The 15,741-nt window shown below is 42.5% G+C and overlaps 1 protein-coding gene across 5 annotated transcripts in view; it reads left to right on the plus strand.

Annotated features, from left to right (window-relative positions):
* foxp1b (forkhead box P1b) overlaps positions 1 to 15,741 on the plus strand; it is a gene marked incomplete at its 3' end in the record, with an annotated part of 141,633 nt that overhangs the window by 79,180 nt on the left and 46,712 nt on the right. For all 5 annotated transcript variants that reach the window (XM_035662848.1, XM_035662850.1, XM_035662851.1 and 2 more), the window contains 1 exon segment: positions 13,158 to 13,298. In XM_035662848.1, coding sequence (XP_035518741.1) covers positions 13,158 to 13,298 — 141 coding nt within the window.

The raw sequence follows: 15,741 nt of genomic DNA on the forward strand, positions 1-15,741 counted from the left end.
ACCGGCATGGAGGACGGATTGAGTTAGCGATTTGTGGTGTATTTATCTCGATCTGAGAGTAATTTCATGCTCTCTGTCTTAGCACTCAAGCTCAATGAAAACAATAAATGGTGTCCTTATCTTCTAGAGTGAAATCAAGATAGGCGCAGGAGGCTGTGAGTTATTTGTGGTTGATTTGGAGGGAAAGGGGAGGAGGCGGGGGACAGGAAATGGACACCCCTCTCACATTACCTCTCGCCATACAGCGGGAGAAAGAGAGAGGCAGAGAGAAGGTTTTTAATCAGTAGAAAGCGGTGCTTCTGATGTAAAAGTGTCAAAGATGTGCCTTAGCCCCGCAATGAGTGAAATCTGGTCAAGTCCTGTGTTAAATTGAAAACGGGGCCAGTGGGATTTGGAGGTGAGGGGACAGGGGACTCAGTGGAAGCAGCATCTTGGTCAATTATCACAGTCTCCTCTGCTCTGCTCTACTCTTGAGGCCTCCTCTCATATGTCTGGCCCACTACACAACCAAGAACACAAGGAAATGCAAAGATTTCTGACACGGTTCATTTTGTGAGTGATGATTCTTCCCTAAATCAAGCATTTTGCCTGGAGGCACATGTGCTTTGCATCATGTCAGCAGGTGATTCCAAGTCTTTGCTTGCTCTATAAATGCCGCATGTGCCTCTGTACCCCCGCATGCCCTGCCCGTAGGAGCATCAAGCTAAACACTCACGCTACAGCTGCATGTCCTGACATATCCCAGCAGCCTCTCTGGCTGGAGAGAAAAGGATCACTTCCTGGCAGGTGCGTTGTGGGTAGCCACAGCTCCTGCCTTTTCGCTGACTCGCCACCAAGTGAAAAAATAAATAGTAAACTAGAGGGGGGAAAAAATGAAAGTTACCCACCACTCTATTTATATGTGTGTATGTGTGTGCAGGCTATGTTAACCACCTGAGCGGGAGCCAGGAAGCCAGCACTTGCCCCATATTTTAACCAGATGTCGAGGAGGGGAAGGAAAGCCTCACAAGAGTCGCACTATCAAAATAATTATCTTTATGGGAAGATGTTTACAAAGTGTTAATGTGATATTCTGCAGGCCGACTAACTGAGTCTGCTTTTATGTGTTAAACATGATAAATTCCTCTGTCTATTAAAAGACCAACACCTTTTATACAGGAACGACGCAGTTTATTGAAGTCTTTACAGCTTTTTCTTCAAAAGAAGGAAAGAGCATCTATAGTCCGCCATGATCCTCCTCCTGTCTGTCTCGCCTTCACCCACTATGAATCATGGCAGATGGGACAGACAGGAGTGGATGTGGCCTCTTTGATAGACAGTCAAAGAAGCACCAGCAGTGATTTGTAGCCACAGGGCAACAGTGCTGCTGTAACTTGTCCTCTTGCCAAGCGCTCATATCAGATGGAGGCATAGATGCAAGCGCTTGAGCATATTTTTCATCATAGTTCATATTCCACAAGATCAAATTGTGATTTTCTAATTTGATTCAGTATTTTATTTATTTATATATTTATTTATTACCTGATTGTGCGAGTCAAATTGGAATTTACAGTATGTAGGCTGACATCTAATAGAATCCCCTCATTTGGCTGCAGGGGAGTTTGTTTTTGGAGCATATTAGCTTTGCCGCATTGTAGTTTGACAGACGTTTTCTCTCAGGAATCGGTGTTTAATTTGAATAATCAAAAAAAAAAAAAGTGTGTTCTTTTTGGTTTGCGGGGACATCGGTGTCCCAGATGAATAAAGAAGTAAATGAGGGGAAGAAAAACAGGTAATTATGCTGAACCAGTAAATGAATGACCCACTGACCCTTAGTCCTAATTGATTTTGTAGAGGCAAATCGTTTTTTTTTTTTTTCACCCGTTTTGATGTGTTTTTGTTAACTTTTTTTTTAGATGTAATTAATTGGTTATTTGAACAAAGAATCAAATACTAGAAACAGGGTTGGAGGAAATCTGTGTCTCTTCCATTTACCAGCAGGGCAATTATAGTTGGCAGCTTATGCTTTGTGGAATGATGTCATATCCTGGAAGAAGAGTAAAGACTTTACCTCCCACCAGAGCTATTATGCCCACAATGTTATTTAGCTATATTTACTGTTTAAAAACCATACATGCATAACATTAACATACTGTTGGCTGTTTGGTGGAATAGTTAGGCTTGTAGATACACAAATTATGCAAATGAAAAAAATGGAGGAAAAAAAGCTCTGCAGCAGCTGTGTGTAATTCCAAAATAGCATTGTTCAGAGAGCGCCTGCCCCGGGTCGGGCCGCCAACCTTGCAAACCGTTGCAAATATGTGGCGGTCAGTGGGTGTACGCCAAGTTACAGTGCAACGCTACGTGTGCAAGCACACTGTCTGGGGTGATGACATGTGCTACTTTGCATGTAAATTCTTTAGCGATTCACCTCCAAGTGAACCCACTGAGAGCGATTCTGGTGCTGGCTTAAAGACAGAGGTGTGTTTTTATGACTAGGTGAGGCACGTCCTCTCCAAGGCCCTCAAGCACTGTATCCTTCTACCCTCCCCTTTAATCACTGTATCAACCGCTCTCATAAACTCCATGAGGTGTGTATTAGTGTGTGTGTGCGTGTGTTTGAACGCGTGTCTGTGAGTGCCATGTGTATGCGTCCGTGAGCATGTGCCCTTCCTTGTTTCCCCATTTTTAAACTTAATCAGCAAAAATAAAAAGCCGTTGTAAGCTAGCTCATATTAAAGAGGTGATTATTGGTAATAAATACTTTTTATACATACTTATTACAGAGGCAGTTTTCTTCTTGCGCTTAATGAGAGTAATTTGATTTGCTTGAGAGATTACAGTTTCCTAGAATTAATGCGGCAATCCCCATTCCAAGATAGAGTGAGATCTAAGATTCTTCACAGGTCGTGTGCTGCTAGATGCACCCCTCTCACATAGCAGCTAATGGAGTTGAACAGCAGTCTGTCATCCCCCCGCCCACCACCACAGCAGCTCTATAGCCCACATGCCCTTGGTTCCTGCAGTGCTTGTTGTTTGGGCTACTTCTGCCACCTGCATTTTACTTTTACCTCTTATTTGCACCAACCGCCACTAAGTATCTCTCTCTGAAAAACAGGGGGGTGGGGGTGATTTACTGAATATATGCAATGTTCAGTCATCAATGAAAACTCAACATCTGGGCAAATTATTCACCCAATTGCATGATTTTAAATGGTTTCCCAGTTGCATCAAGACCTGTTTTTTACCCTGTCTATTCCCTCAGTTTGTCGTTACATATTGTTAATATTTCCATCACATGTTTATGTAAGTTCTTCTTAAGCTTAATTTGAGTTGTGATCATCTTCTCCTGCGACATTTATTGAAGCCTGCAGCCTGCAGGTCTCAGCGCCTAAAGCTGAAGGTGGCTCAGGCAGATTGAGGGCGGCCAATTCTGTCACCACACTGCACTCCGCATGTTAATTAAGCTTGAGGTGCTTTGGAGAAGTGCTTACGCTCAAAGGACTTTTTTCATGACTTGTTAGTCCATAAACACTCCAGGAAAAAAGGCTCAAATGAAAGAGGATTTGTAAGTCAGAAATGTGAACTCTGACTGTGGTTGACCAATCGAATGTCAAGTCTCAGACGACTGTAAGTGCTTCTCATGGCCTAGGTTTTTATCTTCAGATTCAGATAAACTGTGCTTAAAAAACTGAAGATCAGTTGATGCCTTAAAGCTAGAGGAAACTCAAAACCATGAATTTGTCATTAAGTGGGTTTTCGTAGAAATGGCACCAAATGTTTCAATTCCCTGCTCTTCCTTAAACTTTATTACATTTATTTCCTGGTTCAGTTGGCCATTTCTGAACAGCTGCCAATTGTTTTGTCACCAATTGGGATGGCATACTGCTCTCCACTCAGCTTCGCCATTGATGTATGATTGTCAGGTTCATTAATCAGCTGATTTATTGCAGATTGCAGCAGTTCCGTTGTTGGCATTTTTCAGAAACGGGTGAGCTTTTCGAAGTTAAATGATTGGATGCTTCTTTCGGTGGTTATGTAACATTAAACGGTATTGTTAGCTTAACTACCTGCTACTCTTAGCCCCATGCACAGCACCCTCACTGCAAAATACATACCTGTTGGCCCATTTGCATGCACAGGTGTTATTTCTCAGATGTTTTGTTGTTTGCTTTGTGCTGACCGTTAATATAGCAGGAATTCTTGGTTACATTTTGGGGTGGATGCTGGGCGGATGCTCTACTTAATTTTCCGTTGAATTCGTTAATTTTTTTATAAACGTGAGGTACTCTTAAGTGACCATCGTTGCTTTTCATCAAGTTTCACTTGTCACCAATGGAACCTCAGCCATGTGGCTTTGTTGTGGGATGTCTTTAGACCATTGACAGTTGTGTCTTCTTGATTGCATTTGCATACATAAAAAATCCTCCTGGTGGTCAGAAAGTCCCTTTTTCAATCTTTCATCACATGCTTCCACAGTACATTACACAATAACAAAGGTAAAGTTTTTAATAGCTCTAAATTAGCATAGGACCATTGGAAGATGCATTTCTGCACACCTTACATTGGCAAGTTAAGTCTATGTTACCAAATGGAGTGAGGGTCTTCGTCTTCCTTTCATTCAGAAATGGCAATCCTTTGTTTTCCCATACACCTTCCACACCCTCCTACTATGTCAATAAAAGAAAAGAATATCATATCAAAATCAGTTCTTCAAACACCAAAAAAGTGAGGCCCCACCATGTGTCACATCATCTGCCTGTGAGACTATAATACATTACGGTCCAGTGTGACGGGTGATGTGTCTGACCCTGCTGGAGATTACTCCTCTTTATGGCCGGAGCAATCAGATTTTTTTTTTCCCCCTCCTTTTCTCTCCCCTTCCTTTATTCCTGGCGGCATAGGATCATATTACCCATCTTGGAATGACTTCAACAGAGACACTGCTATTCCCAGGGAGCTGTCTCTCCCCGCTGCAACTCAATCCATAGCCAATTGGACTGGCCTGTGATTTATAGAAAATCCTCTCTTTCGGAGGAACTCTCACTCCACACACACACACACACATACGCGCACACACACACACTCTGGGAATTCTCCCTCAGCAGCTCATGATGTGTTAGGTCTCAGGTCAGGACAGTTCAAGGCAGAGTGAGCATCAGTGGGAAAAGATGTACAGTCGAAAACCACAGACAGCCTCACCATACAAGCTACGGTTCGGTTGTTAAATGCAAAAAACAAAAGCTTGTTTACTCGAAGAAGGGAGATTTTAGTATTAGTGTCTTAATGGAATCAACAGGACACTTTGAGGAGATACTTGTCTGCTCTTTGGGCAAATGTCATTTCTAATCCATCTTCGAGGGAACAGTTAAAATTAGCTTTGGGCAGTGTCACGCTTTGTTGTCTGTTTTACTGTGGGATTATTCATCTAGACGAGTTACTTTTGCATCCACACTGAGTTAATCAACACGCCCTGTGGCGCAGAAGGCCCGAAGAGTGGTCAGCTGACAACACAGGCCATCAGTTCGGGCCCCGAGCACTGTGACGCTCCATGACTGCCTGATCACTCTTCCCCATCCTCAAGCTCTATTCTATAGCTGTGTGGACTACATTCATCTATATTCACCACAACTAAATTGGAAAGATTATGGGTTTTACTGGTCGTATCCCAGATGTCTCGAGTGTATCAATAATGTTGAGTCCTCTGTCTATGAGACCAGGGCAGACAGATCTTCCCATTCTAAACAATATCATTCACGCATGATAAAATCTGCTCACAGTATTCTAGGTCTCACGCTGGGCTTTTGGAAGCGCCCATTTTCCCAAGCACAACACTCCCCGCTACAAAGTGATGCAACACTTCCAACGAGGATGCAATCAGGAGGAGCTCGTGTATTCTAACAGTCCATCTAAGTACCCAGCACAGTTGGCATGCCTCTGCTCTCTTCCTCCCACTTTATCAACTTGACGGATTTTATTGCTGTATTCAGTGGTGGGCATCCTTAGGCATCATACGCTCAGAACAAAAAAAAAGCTAAGGTCAGGGAGAGAGGGGCTGCTGAGATCTGCCCGTTGCATTGTTCCCAGATCATTTGTGCTTTTGCTCTTTTTAGCTCATTTTATCCTCCTCTCACTCTCATACTTCTTTTTTTCTCTTTCTCTCCATCTGCCTCTAAATGACACCTAAGCACTGACTGCTCCTCCGACTGATTTGCCTGTGTGTGACCTCCCTCCTTTAGTGGAGCCATTCACACGCAGTGCTGAAGCAGAATGCCTGGCTCTTGGCGGGTAGACATAAGAGAGAGAGTGACACGCGGCTGTGCGCTGATAGACTTTCCACTGGAGTGGATTAAATCAGCATCAGGCTAGTGGAGCTGATTACCCCAATATGAAAATGCAGTATCTTAATGGTACATATTTTCATGAGGCAGCCCAGTTGCCTTTCATTTTGCGGCTAATATGTCTATTCTTATGAGTCATTTACTTCTTTAATTACCTTTAGCAGCAGATGCACAATGGTGTATTAATGTGAATGATTTTTACTGCCACTTTATCATACTGAGCCTATGAAGTTGAAAGGCGTAATTGAGGTGGAAGAGCGACTCATGAGAGAAACAATATTTAGTTGACAGCTCCTCTTGTACTCTGGGAGGGTGTTTATGAGTTTACACCGCACTAAAGCTGTAATAAACACAATATTCGTTTAATAATGGCGGGGGACGGAAATGCTTTCACTCAGATCTGTTCAGTTATTGAATCATCCCAGGAAGTTGTTTAGTATAATCAGACAATGCCACGCAAGTGCTCACTTGTGTAACGTGTTGTTGCGTGTGTCCCGTCGCTTGTGTGTTTTGCATGCATTTTTGTGGGCACATGAAATAGCTGTTTGCAGCAAGCAAAACCTTATTTGCTGTTCTCCCGTCTGCAGCATGTGCAACTCTGTCAATCCATGTAATTTGCATGTGTGTGCTTGTGATGTGTGTTTTGTCTGCAGCCTGTGTACTTTCCTTGGTGTGATTTTCTGATCCGGACCACTCTGAATAGAGGCCTTCTTTAGCCATCTGTTGTTAAGCTGCTGGCTAAGCAAGGCTGGGGAATCCAAACAAACGCCGAGCACACAGCAAACGGAAGCTGTCAGGCCCGCATAGCTGAGCTGACCTCGCTGGGATGGTTGGGTAGGGGCGGCGGAGGGGGGTTGACCCCTCTGTACCAGGCTCCGAGCGCCCGAACCGCTTGGTCTGGGCACTGTTTACCCTCCCCTCTGCACCTCCTGCAACCTCCGCCTCCTCTCTGCTACAGTCTCCTCTTTTCCCTTCTCTTTTCATCTCCCTTTTACCTCTCTCTTCTCTGTTTCACACTCTTATTCACTTCCTCCATCTGTCTGCCCCCCCCTCTTTTCACTCCACTCCCTTCATCATCAGTCCTGCTTCACAGCCCCCTCTCCTCTATCTCCACTCACAGTTAATAACTTTGCTTTCGTCTTGTTTTTCTTACAGTCATTTTTTTCTCCAGAAAACATTTGTCAGGGCACTGCGTTACCTGTTATGGGGAGAGAGAGGGGTGGAGGGGTTACAGGGGGAGGTGTGTTGGACAAACAAAATGAGGTTTTTATTGAAGTCAGATTTTGTCTTATGTAAGTGCACGCACTCTCTTATTGTTTAAACGTGGATATTTGAAATGTTTAGTGTTGTCATAAATATTAATAGATTAGTTGAAAAGTGCAGCGAAGGAAGGGAATCTAATGGTTTGAAGTGGGTATAAAACGTTGATTTATTTATGTATTCTACATGAATTAGTTTGGAAATCTAAACACAGACTGGAGAGTGTTGTTGCGAGGGCCCTGTAATGCGCAAGGTTTGAGCATCAGGGCCTGTTTTCCATGTGGAGTGGCTTTTTGGAAATGGCATTAATTATATACTTACTGGGAAACCAGACTTTCCCTGCTTTGCATTGCAGATAAATGTCTGTATTACTGAGGAAACGGGGGGAAAAAAATGCAATTAATATAAATAGACATGATCCTCACTGCTTATCCGCTTACGTGTTTGAAAATCAACCCCCACCAAAAAAAAAAAGTATATGCATTTCAATTAAAATGACAAGTAATTCCAAGTGAATTCCATTACTATATGTTTGCATAGTCAACACCGCTCTAACACTGTATCTGTCATAGTGTGAATATAGAACCACTGGCTACTATAGCCCATACATTTTAGGCAATGATTGGATAATGATTGGCTTGGTTAGGCTACCACTGAGGAGCAGAGGGTCTTTTCTTTGAAAAGGAAACAGCAGAAGCGATAAATGTCAGGTGAGACGAGACGTGCGATCAGTCAGAAAGTCGAGCAGATAACCTTGACATTTAGGCTGCTGGTGTCGAAGCCCCACAGAGGCTGCAGAGTGAGACCAGAGGGCCCGGTGTCTTCTGAGCCGGACTACATTAAGAGCTAACCTATTAGTCGTGTTGTTGCTGGCTGTCTCTGAGCCACACTCACCTGACTATTAAAGCTTGGCGAAAACGTGGCCCGCTAGAGTAAATACACTGAAGCACACTCACACAAGTGCAGAAAACAGATGCACATCTCGTTCCTTCTCCTTTTCTCTGAGTGGCCGCAGGGATCCGGTTACACCTGCTTGCACATCTTCTAGCAATTAGGAGCAATCTGCTTGAAACCATTTCACGTTCAAGGTCCTCGCCAGCTGTGGCAAGAGGAGCCGGACGTTTATAGAACTACAGAGGTCTCTCTGTCAATGGGCCTGAACAAACAACGCTGGCCCGTTTCTCACTGTCCGACTCCCGACGGAGACACCCTGAATGATTCCCTTCTGAACATTTATACACATCAGCTCTATTTTCTCTGGACCTTTTATCACATTCCCTTTCTATTTGTCTGTCATTTAGAAAATGTGATGTGAGTGGTGTGTGTCCATCACACTTGAGGCAAATCCTCCTGGATCCCTTTCCTTTATAGTTGGCACTGTTTTTGATTGTTACCATGGGTCAGTAAAATTTCATAAAATGATAGGGGAAAAAGAGACATATCTGAAATATGTCGTTTTTTTGTCATAGTGGCAAAGAGGTGCAGTGAGGGATTCAGCAGAGAGCCGACTTGACTGTGTGGCAATGCTCTGAGCTGGGATTTGTAAGACACCCAGAGCTGGCTTTAGCAGCAGGAAACCCCAAAGCCTGTAAATAATCCACATGTGCAGACTGCACATAAAGACATCCAGTACTTAGCAGTTCCCTTATCACAGCGTGATAGCCCAGGGACATAAGAGACGCTCCTGCCTCTATTCACTAATATGGTGTGAAAGTAGATGCAGATAAAACGCCTGTTGTTTATTGAGGAAGTTGCGTTAACACGGGGAAGAGGGTGTGAACTTTGAACACATTTGAAATGGGGAATATAAAAGAGGACTGCAAATGACAAGGATACCAAATTGCACCGGCTTTGTTGCTGATAAAAAACGTTGTCATGTGCTGGAGGGTGTTTTCTAATCAAAAGCACCTGGAGGGTTTACTCCCTCTGTGGTGTGTGTGTGTGTATCTGCGCACATGTGGACCCACAAACAGTGACTGCATGTTTGGTGTGTGGATGTAGGCGTCTATCTCTGCAGTTGAGTTTTTATTCCAGTAACAAGCTTGCCTCCCAAACAACCTCGGTTTGTGATTATAATAAGGCTACTGTAGTCTTGTAGACACAAGATGATGATGTAACTACACAAATCTATCAACACACAGCATATCACAGATCCTGCTTGTTTTTTTGTCATTTTTAAATTTGACACAAAAGTATACAATATAGAAATATACAATATAAAAGTATGATTCTGTCCAGTGTCAGATTTTATCTTTTTATTTTTATTAGAGCACCTAGAGAGCTGTTGTTTCTCTCATTTCTCTGTGCTTCAGATGCCTTGTGCCTGTCAACAGTTTCCAGTTTATCACATTTGCCCAGAGCAGCTTTTACGCTTGCATGTCTATCAAGCGTCCAGTACCTCTGAATGGAAGATCAAAAGAAGATAAATTCCAGAGGAGGAGGAGGGTGAGCTCTGAAATAGAGTGGCTGCTGTGTAAACATCACAGTGACAGTTCACAATAGGTTATTTTAGCCCAGCTTTAGGCCTCTCAAAGGCGTGCCAGCTCCAGTGGCCTTTTTAAAATACAAACATGACGGCAACATTCCTAAACATGGAGCGGAGCTCACATTGTAGGTTCTCAGCCCGCTCGCCTTTTTTCTCTCATTATATTCTATACCAAACAACAGCGTTTACTCGTCTTGTATGTTTGCGTTCAGAAGTCACAGAGTCCAGCCATGTGCTGTCAGGCAGCAATGTGATTACAGTTCATTTGCCTGTGTCAAGATGATCACTGACTATGTTTCCAAGTGCATGATTGCATAATTATTGCCCTTGCTTTAATTGGAAGTATAATTTGTTGAAGCTGAATATTAGGAGGCTCATTTTCCATTTCCATGCAATGTAACAAAATGCCATCATGGTTTAAATTGTCACGTGGCTCCTCCACTTTAAGCTGAACACATCAGGCATTACTTTAATTCAGTCATAACTATTCTACGCAGCTGTCCAAAAGATATATACAAAGAAAATACTAGTAAAAAAAAAATTATTTGAATTTGTAGCTGTCAGACTTAACTGTTTGAATTGCATGATTAATACATACATTGATTAACGTGTGTTAATATTCCAACACAGTCATAATAGCAACAATATTTGAGTATTAATGTACAGCCCTCCTAACACATTATTATCACGGGATCACAATTTCTTTATCTATGCGTGTTAACTGATCATTTAGCAGTTTTGCAATCTGCTTCTTTTTCTTTTTTTTATATGAACATGACAGTGAATGAAGACTTCCCAGAAATGTATCTCTTGATCCATTACTGTTGACTCAACTCTCTTTGTTCCAACACCCTCGGTTGTAAACCCAGACACACACACACATTTCACTGCATGTGTCATCAGTTACAGCGGAAAAGAAAACAGCAAACTTTGTTTACTCTTCGATGTGCCCGTAATACCACGCCTCAGGGCGTTGTGAATGATTTCGTTACAGCTTTTTTTTTTTTTTCTTTTGAATCTCCTTATGAATTATCAGTGTTTCACTGTCTTAGTCATTTAAAGTTTATGATGGTGTGATAGCTAACAACTTGACCAGAGCTTCTAATACAAAATAATCACTCAACATCACTCTGATTATATTACTGTTATATACAATAAATGATTATATACAACATGATATTGTTGTAAAAGCTGATAACTGCCAAGTTTGATATTTAGGCTTCATACTGAAATATCTTGTTTTTAAATATATTATTTTTTTGTGAGTGGAAATCAAGGTGATTTTTTTTTCTCCAATATTAAAAATTTCAAAAACTCATAATCTTTTAAATAATTTATTGAAACAAAAGGCCTTTTCAAATGTCAAGGACTTTTATTAACAGTTTTTTACCATTTTAAAATTGTGGTCTGTCTTTAACAATTAAAAGGCTTTATAATGTGATAAAAGAAAATATCACCACGCTCCGTACGATTGCGAGAGACAATCTCACAATATTTCCTCGTGTTAGTATTTTTCCGATCCCCTCCCTTTTGTCACCTCAGTTCACATCGTGTTTTTGTTTCCGATTTTTCAGATTATAAGTTCTCTGGAGAAAAAGCTAAAAGCTTAAAATGTAAATATTGCTATGCGGAGTGTGGGAGTCAGTCTTGCTCACGTAGTTCTTAGTTTCAATTTATACACTTTCTTTATGAGTACACTTGCTTGCGGGGGGTTCCCCCTCCAGAAATTTCAAAGCAGAGGACAATTAGGCATGCAGAATAAGATATGTTGCTCTACTGTCATTTATCTTTTCACGAGAGCTCGGAGAAAGACAGAGACGGAGAGAGAGAAGGAGAATTTATGGACTTTAAAGTTAAGCTTGGTGAGATGCCAGGAGTGTGGCCTCTTTGTAGCCTGCGGTCATATTTATGCCTCATGATGTCATCCGACAGCCGTGTGTTTGGGAAGGTCAACACATACACCCACATGCAGACCATCACACAGCTGTTCGCTCCAACCCCCTAACTGTCTCTACCCTTTTTGTCTTAAAGTATTGTCAGACTTTACTGGCACTAAGACCAGTTCTTATAGTTCTCTCTATCTTTTCATCCATCCACAGAGCTTTCTATTTGCCCTTTCCCTGCAGATATCTTACTTTCACACAGTCTTTTCACAGGTTTCACTCTTTCATTCACACGTCGCTCTAACTTTTTTCCTTTTTCTTGCTCTCTCTCACTATCTTCTTGTTAAACATACCACCATTTACTTACACAATTTCTGAACTTCTCAAATAATCGACTGGAGGACTTATAGATTGTCCATCTGTGAGATGAGCTTGGATGTGGCCCCGACTGTTTGTTTAATTGTGGGAGCAATCGTCTGAGGAACATGGAAAGAATGAGCCCAGTTATTTACCCAGATGGTTTACTGGTGGAGGTGTGAGGCTGGCCAGCTCACTGTGGGAACACAACGCTTGCTTTTCTTGGTATCACTGACCGTTTTCAAGACCACTGTGTTTTTTTCCCCCGGCTCTCTCCAGCTTTGTTTGCTCTGGATGGCATGTTTGATTATTTATCGTAAGGGAAAAGGGAGTAGCTGGAGCAATAAACATGTGACTGCACTGTATTTTGTTTTCCACTGAGAAGGCCGTGTCCTTTAACAGATATTTGAGGCAGCCATAAAGCCTTTTATTTGGGGAGTTTGACTGAACTAAAGGAGGATCAAAAGCACTGATTAGTGTCTTTGTGACAATTTGTGTTTGCTGTAAACTTATCAACAGATAAATATTTCTTTTGGATGGCTACAGTTAATATTTTTTTTCTTGCTCTTCTCCCTGTCTGTGAATATGTTTTGACATCTGATCATTGTTCCCTGTGTGTTTGTGGAAGGCTTGTTTATGCCAGCCTTAGATTTATGACTGAATTGGAGAGTATGAAAAGATGGTCTGTAGTGTTTGTTTGTTATCTATCAGAAGGCCAAGGGAATATTATTGTAAGGGGATACATCTGCTCCGATAATAGGCATCAAAGGGTTCTCAAGGGGCTTTTAACATATCTACTTCTAGCATTTCAATTTTTTTTTTTAAATCTGTATACATATTTCTCTCTATTAGGCTCTCCAAGTGGCTCGGCAGATACTCCTCCAGCAGCAGCATCAACAACAGCAACAGCAGCCCCAGTCGCAGCAACTGCAGTCTCAACAAAACACCGGACGCAAATCCCCCAAAGCCAACGACAAGCAGCAAAACCTACAGGTACCCTGAATGTATTGTCATTCTCAGACTCTTTCTTATTTATTAACTCATGATTATCTGATGGCTCAGTTATTTGACTTTGCGGTTGTTCCAATAAAAAAAAAAGAAGTGAACTTATGCAACTCTCTCTAGAACATAGTGTACGAGAAACAGCTAGACTAAGTTCACAAACAGGAAATTAATATTGGCAGTGCAACATTTGCAGTTATGTGTGCTCACGCATTATGTGTCATTTAGCAGCACACACACACACACACACACACACACACACACTAAATAAACCATGTGTCTTGACATAGAACATAAGAAGCAGCAGTGTGTAGAATTGGGCACTGTTGAGAACATATATTACCCAGAATGTTAGAAAAGCCTCTGTGTGGCCAGTTTAGATCACATGAGCTCACCCAGTAGCGCCAGAATGATTCCAGGGCAGCAGCACACGTCGGCATGTGTGGCTGATCCTGACCTCTGTAGTAGAAAGGCCTTTTTCTTTCGACTGTACTAAGTTCAGGAGGTGCGTGGCCTTGGGTAAAAGCTGGAGAAAGTGTGGAAATGAGGGAGAAGAAAAGGGGGAGGTGAGAGGAGCTTCATTCCTCCCACAGAGAAGTGAGTCGGGTCAGGCAGAGGAAACTCCATGCTTTCCCTCTTTACGTTTCATCACTGTTCCACACACACACACACACACACACACACACACCAGACATGAAAGAGGAGGCAGGTCCCTACCACCAGCAGCAGGAGGTGCTATAGAGCAGCCCACAAGCAGGGGTGGATGATGCAGGAGGGGGAGAAAAGCGAGGGGTGGGAAAGTGTGAGGGTGGGGAGAGGTAAAGAGGCAGTGGGACAGTTATTTGGACAGCCTTTGTGGTGCAAATGAAAAAACATCTTTTTTATTTTTCATCTTGTTCTGCTTTTAATATGAACAACGCTGCATATCTGATGCAATATTTACGTTAATTTCAGATCAGCTGCCTCAGAGATGTATATCTTTGTTTGAACAAGGAGCGGTTGTTTGTGTCAGTGTGAAATTGCAAACGACTTCAGGGCATATTTGGTAATTAATACGGAGGCCCTGTTCTCTATGTGTGTATATATATAATATTTAATACCCTTACTATCCCATTGGGGGCCCTTTTTAATGAGCTATTGTAGCAGCTAGGTCTAATGTCAGGTTGAGAAAAAGCCTCTTTGTTGTGCAGATGTCTTCGGAATAGCTCCAGAGGATGAAATATGACTGTGATGACCTTTCAGTTGTGTGCATATTTGTCAGGATTCAAATAAGTTGAAAGGATCAAACTAAACAGTTTCCCCAGCCTGGCAGGGAATTGTGCTGCAGAGGTCAACAGAGGGGACCACAACGGCAGATTCCAGCGTACAGCCAGTTGTTGGTACATAGTGAAGTACTAGACCATCTCCTGCAGACAAAGACAAAATTAAAATTCTAATTTATTAATGTATACAGAGAGCTTGGCCAAGCTGTCACTCAGCTATTGAAAAGAGAGTCGGGCCCTTTCCCCCCTGCTTCCCCCTCCCCTCCCCTCCCCTCTCCTGCCCAGTTCTTGTGAAGAGAGCGCAGGCTTGCTGTAGTATCTAACTAACACTGTAAATTGCCTGCTCTCTAATGTTGTATGTTACATTTTGCAGGGTTGAAAGTGCCATTATGAAAAAGCCACAGGTCCAGACAAGTGTTTGTTTATCTTTGAATTACATATTCTGCTAATTAACCCCCCCCCCCCCCCCCACAGACCACAAGACACACCAGACACACACACCAGACACAGACACACACACACAGTTTAAAGCCAAGCATTCATACATAAACATCAGTGTGCCGTTCTGTGTGAGGATGTATTACATTTGTTTTTGTTCTTCTCATGGTTTTCTGGTGGTGAGATTTCTCTTGTTTTTTCTCACATCGTCTCTCTCTCTCACAAACACATTTCGTGAAACACCAGAGGGTTACGGTCTGAGTCTCATCTCACTTCCTCTTTTAAGAACAAACCCGTGCTCAGAGGAGCCCCCTTCACACACAACATTCACTATCTCCATCACACGGCCTGGATAATGATTCTCTGTTGAGCTGGACTGGGTCATCAAAAGACATGATCCAACAATTATGGGGCTGTGTAGTAAGCTGACACCCCATAAAAGCACCTGATCTGCGGACGCGGCTCCATTCATCTCAGCGGTCTTCCCATTAGGCAAGAGGAGATGTGCAGAAAGACTTTTACTCATTTGGAGATGTGACTCACTTTCCAATTCATTCTTATTCAAGTCAAAAATAATGAAGCACGATATATACAGAATATCTGAAAAAAAAATGACCTGCATAGAGTAGTGGGTGGGGGTGGGGGGGGGATGAGTCAAACCAGCCCCAGAATCCTTGATCAGCATTAAATGGCCCTTTGGTTTTATAGCTCCAACAGGGGTGCCCCCCCCCCCG

The sequence above is a fragment of the Morone saxatilis genome, unplaced genomic scaffold (assembly GCF_004916995.1).
Source record: "Morone saxatilis isolate NCDOM2014 unplaced genomic scaffold, NCSU_SB_2.0 Contig18, whole genome shotgun sequence".
Lineage (NCBI taxonomy): Eukaryota > Metazoa > Chordata > Actinopteri > Moronidae > Morone > Morone saxatilis.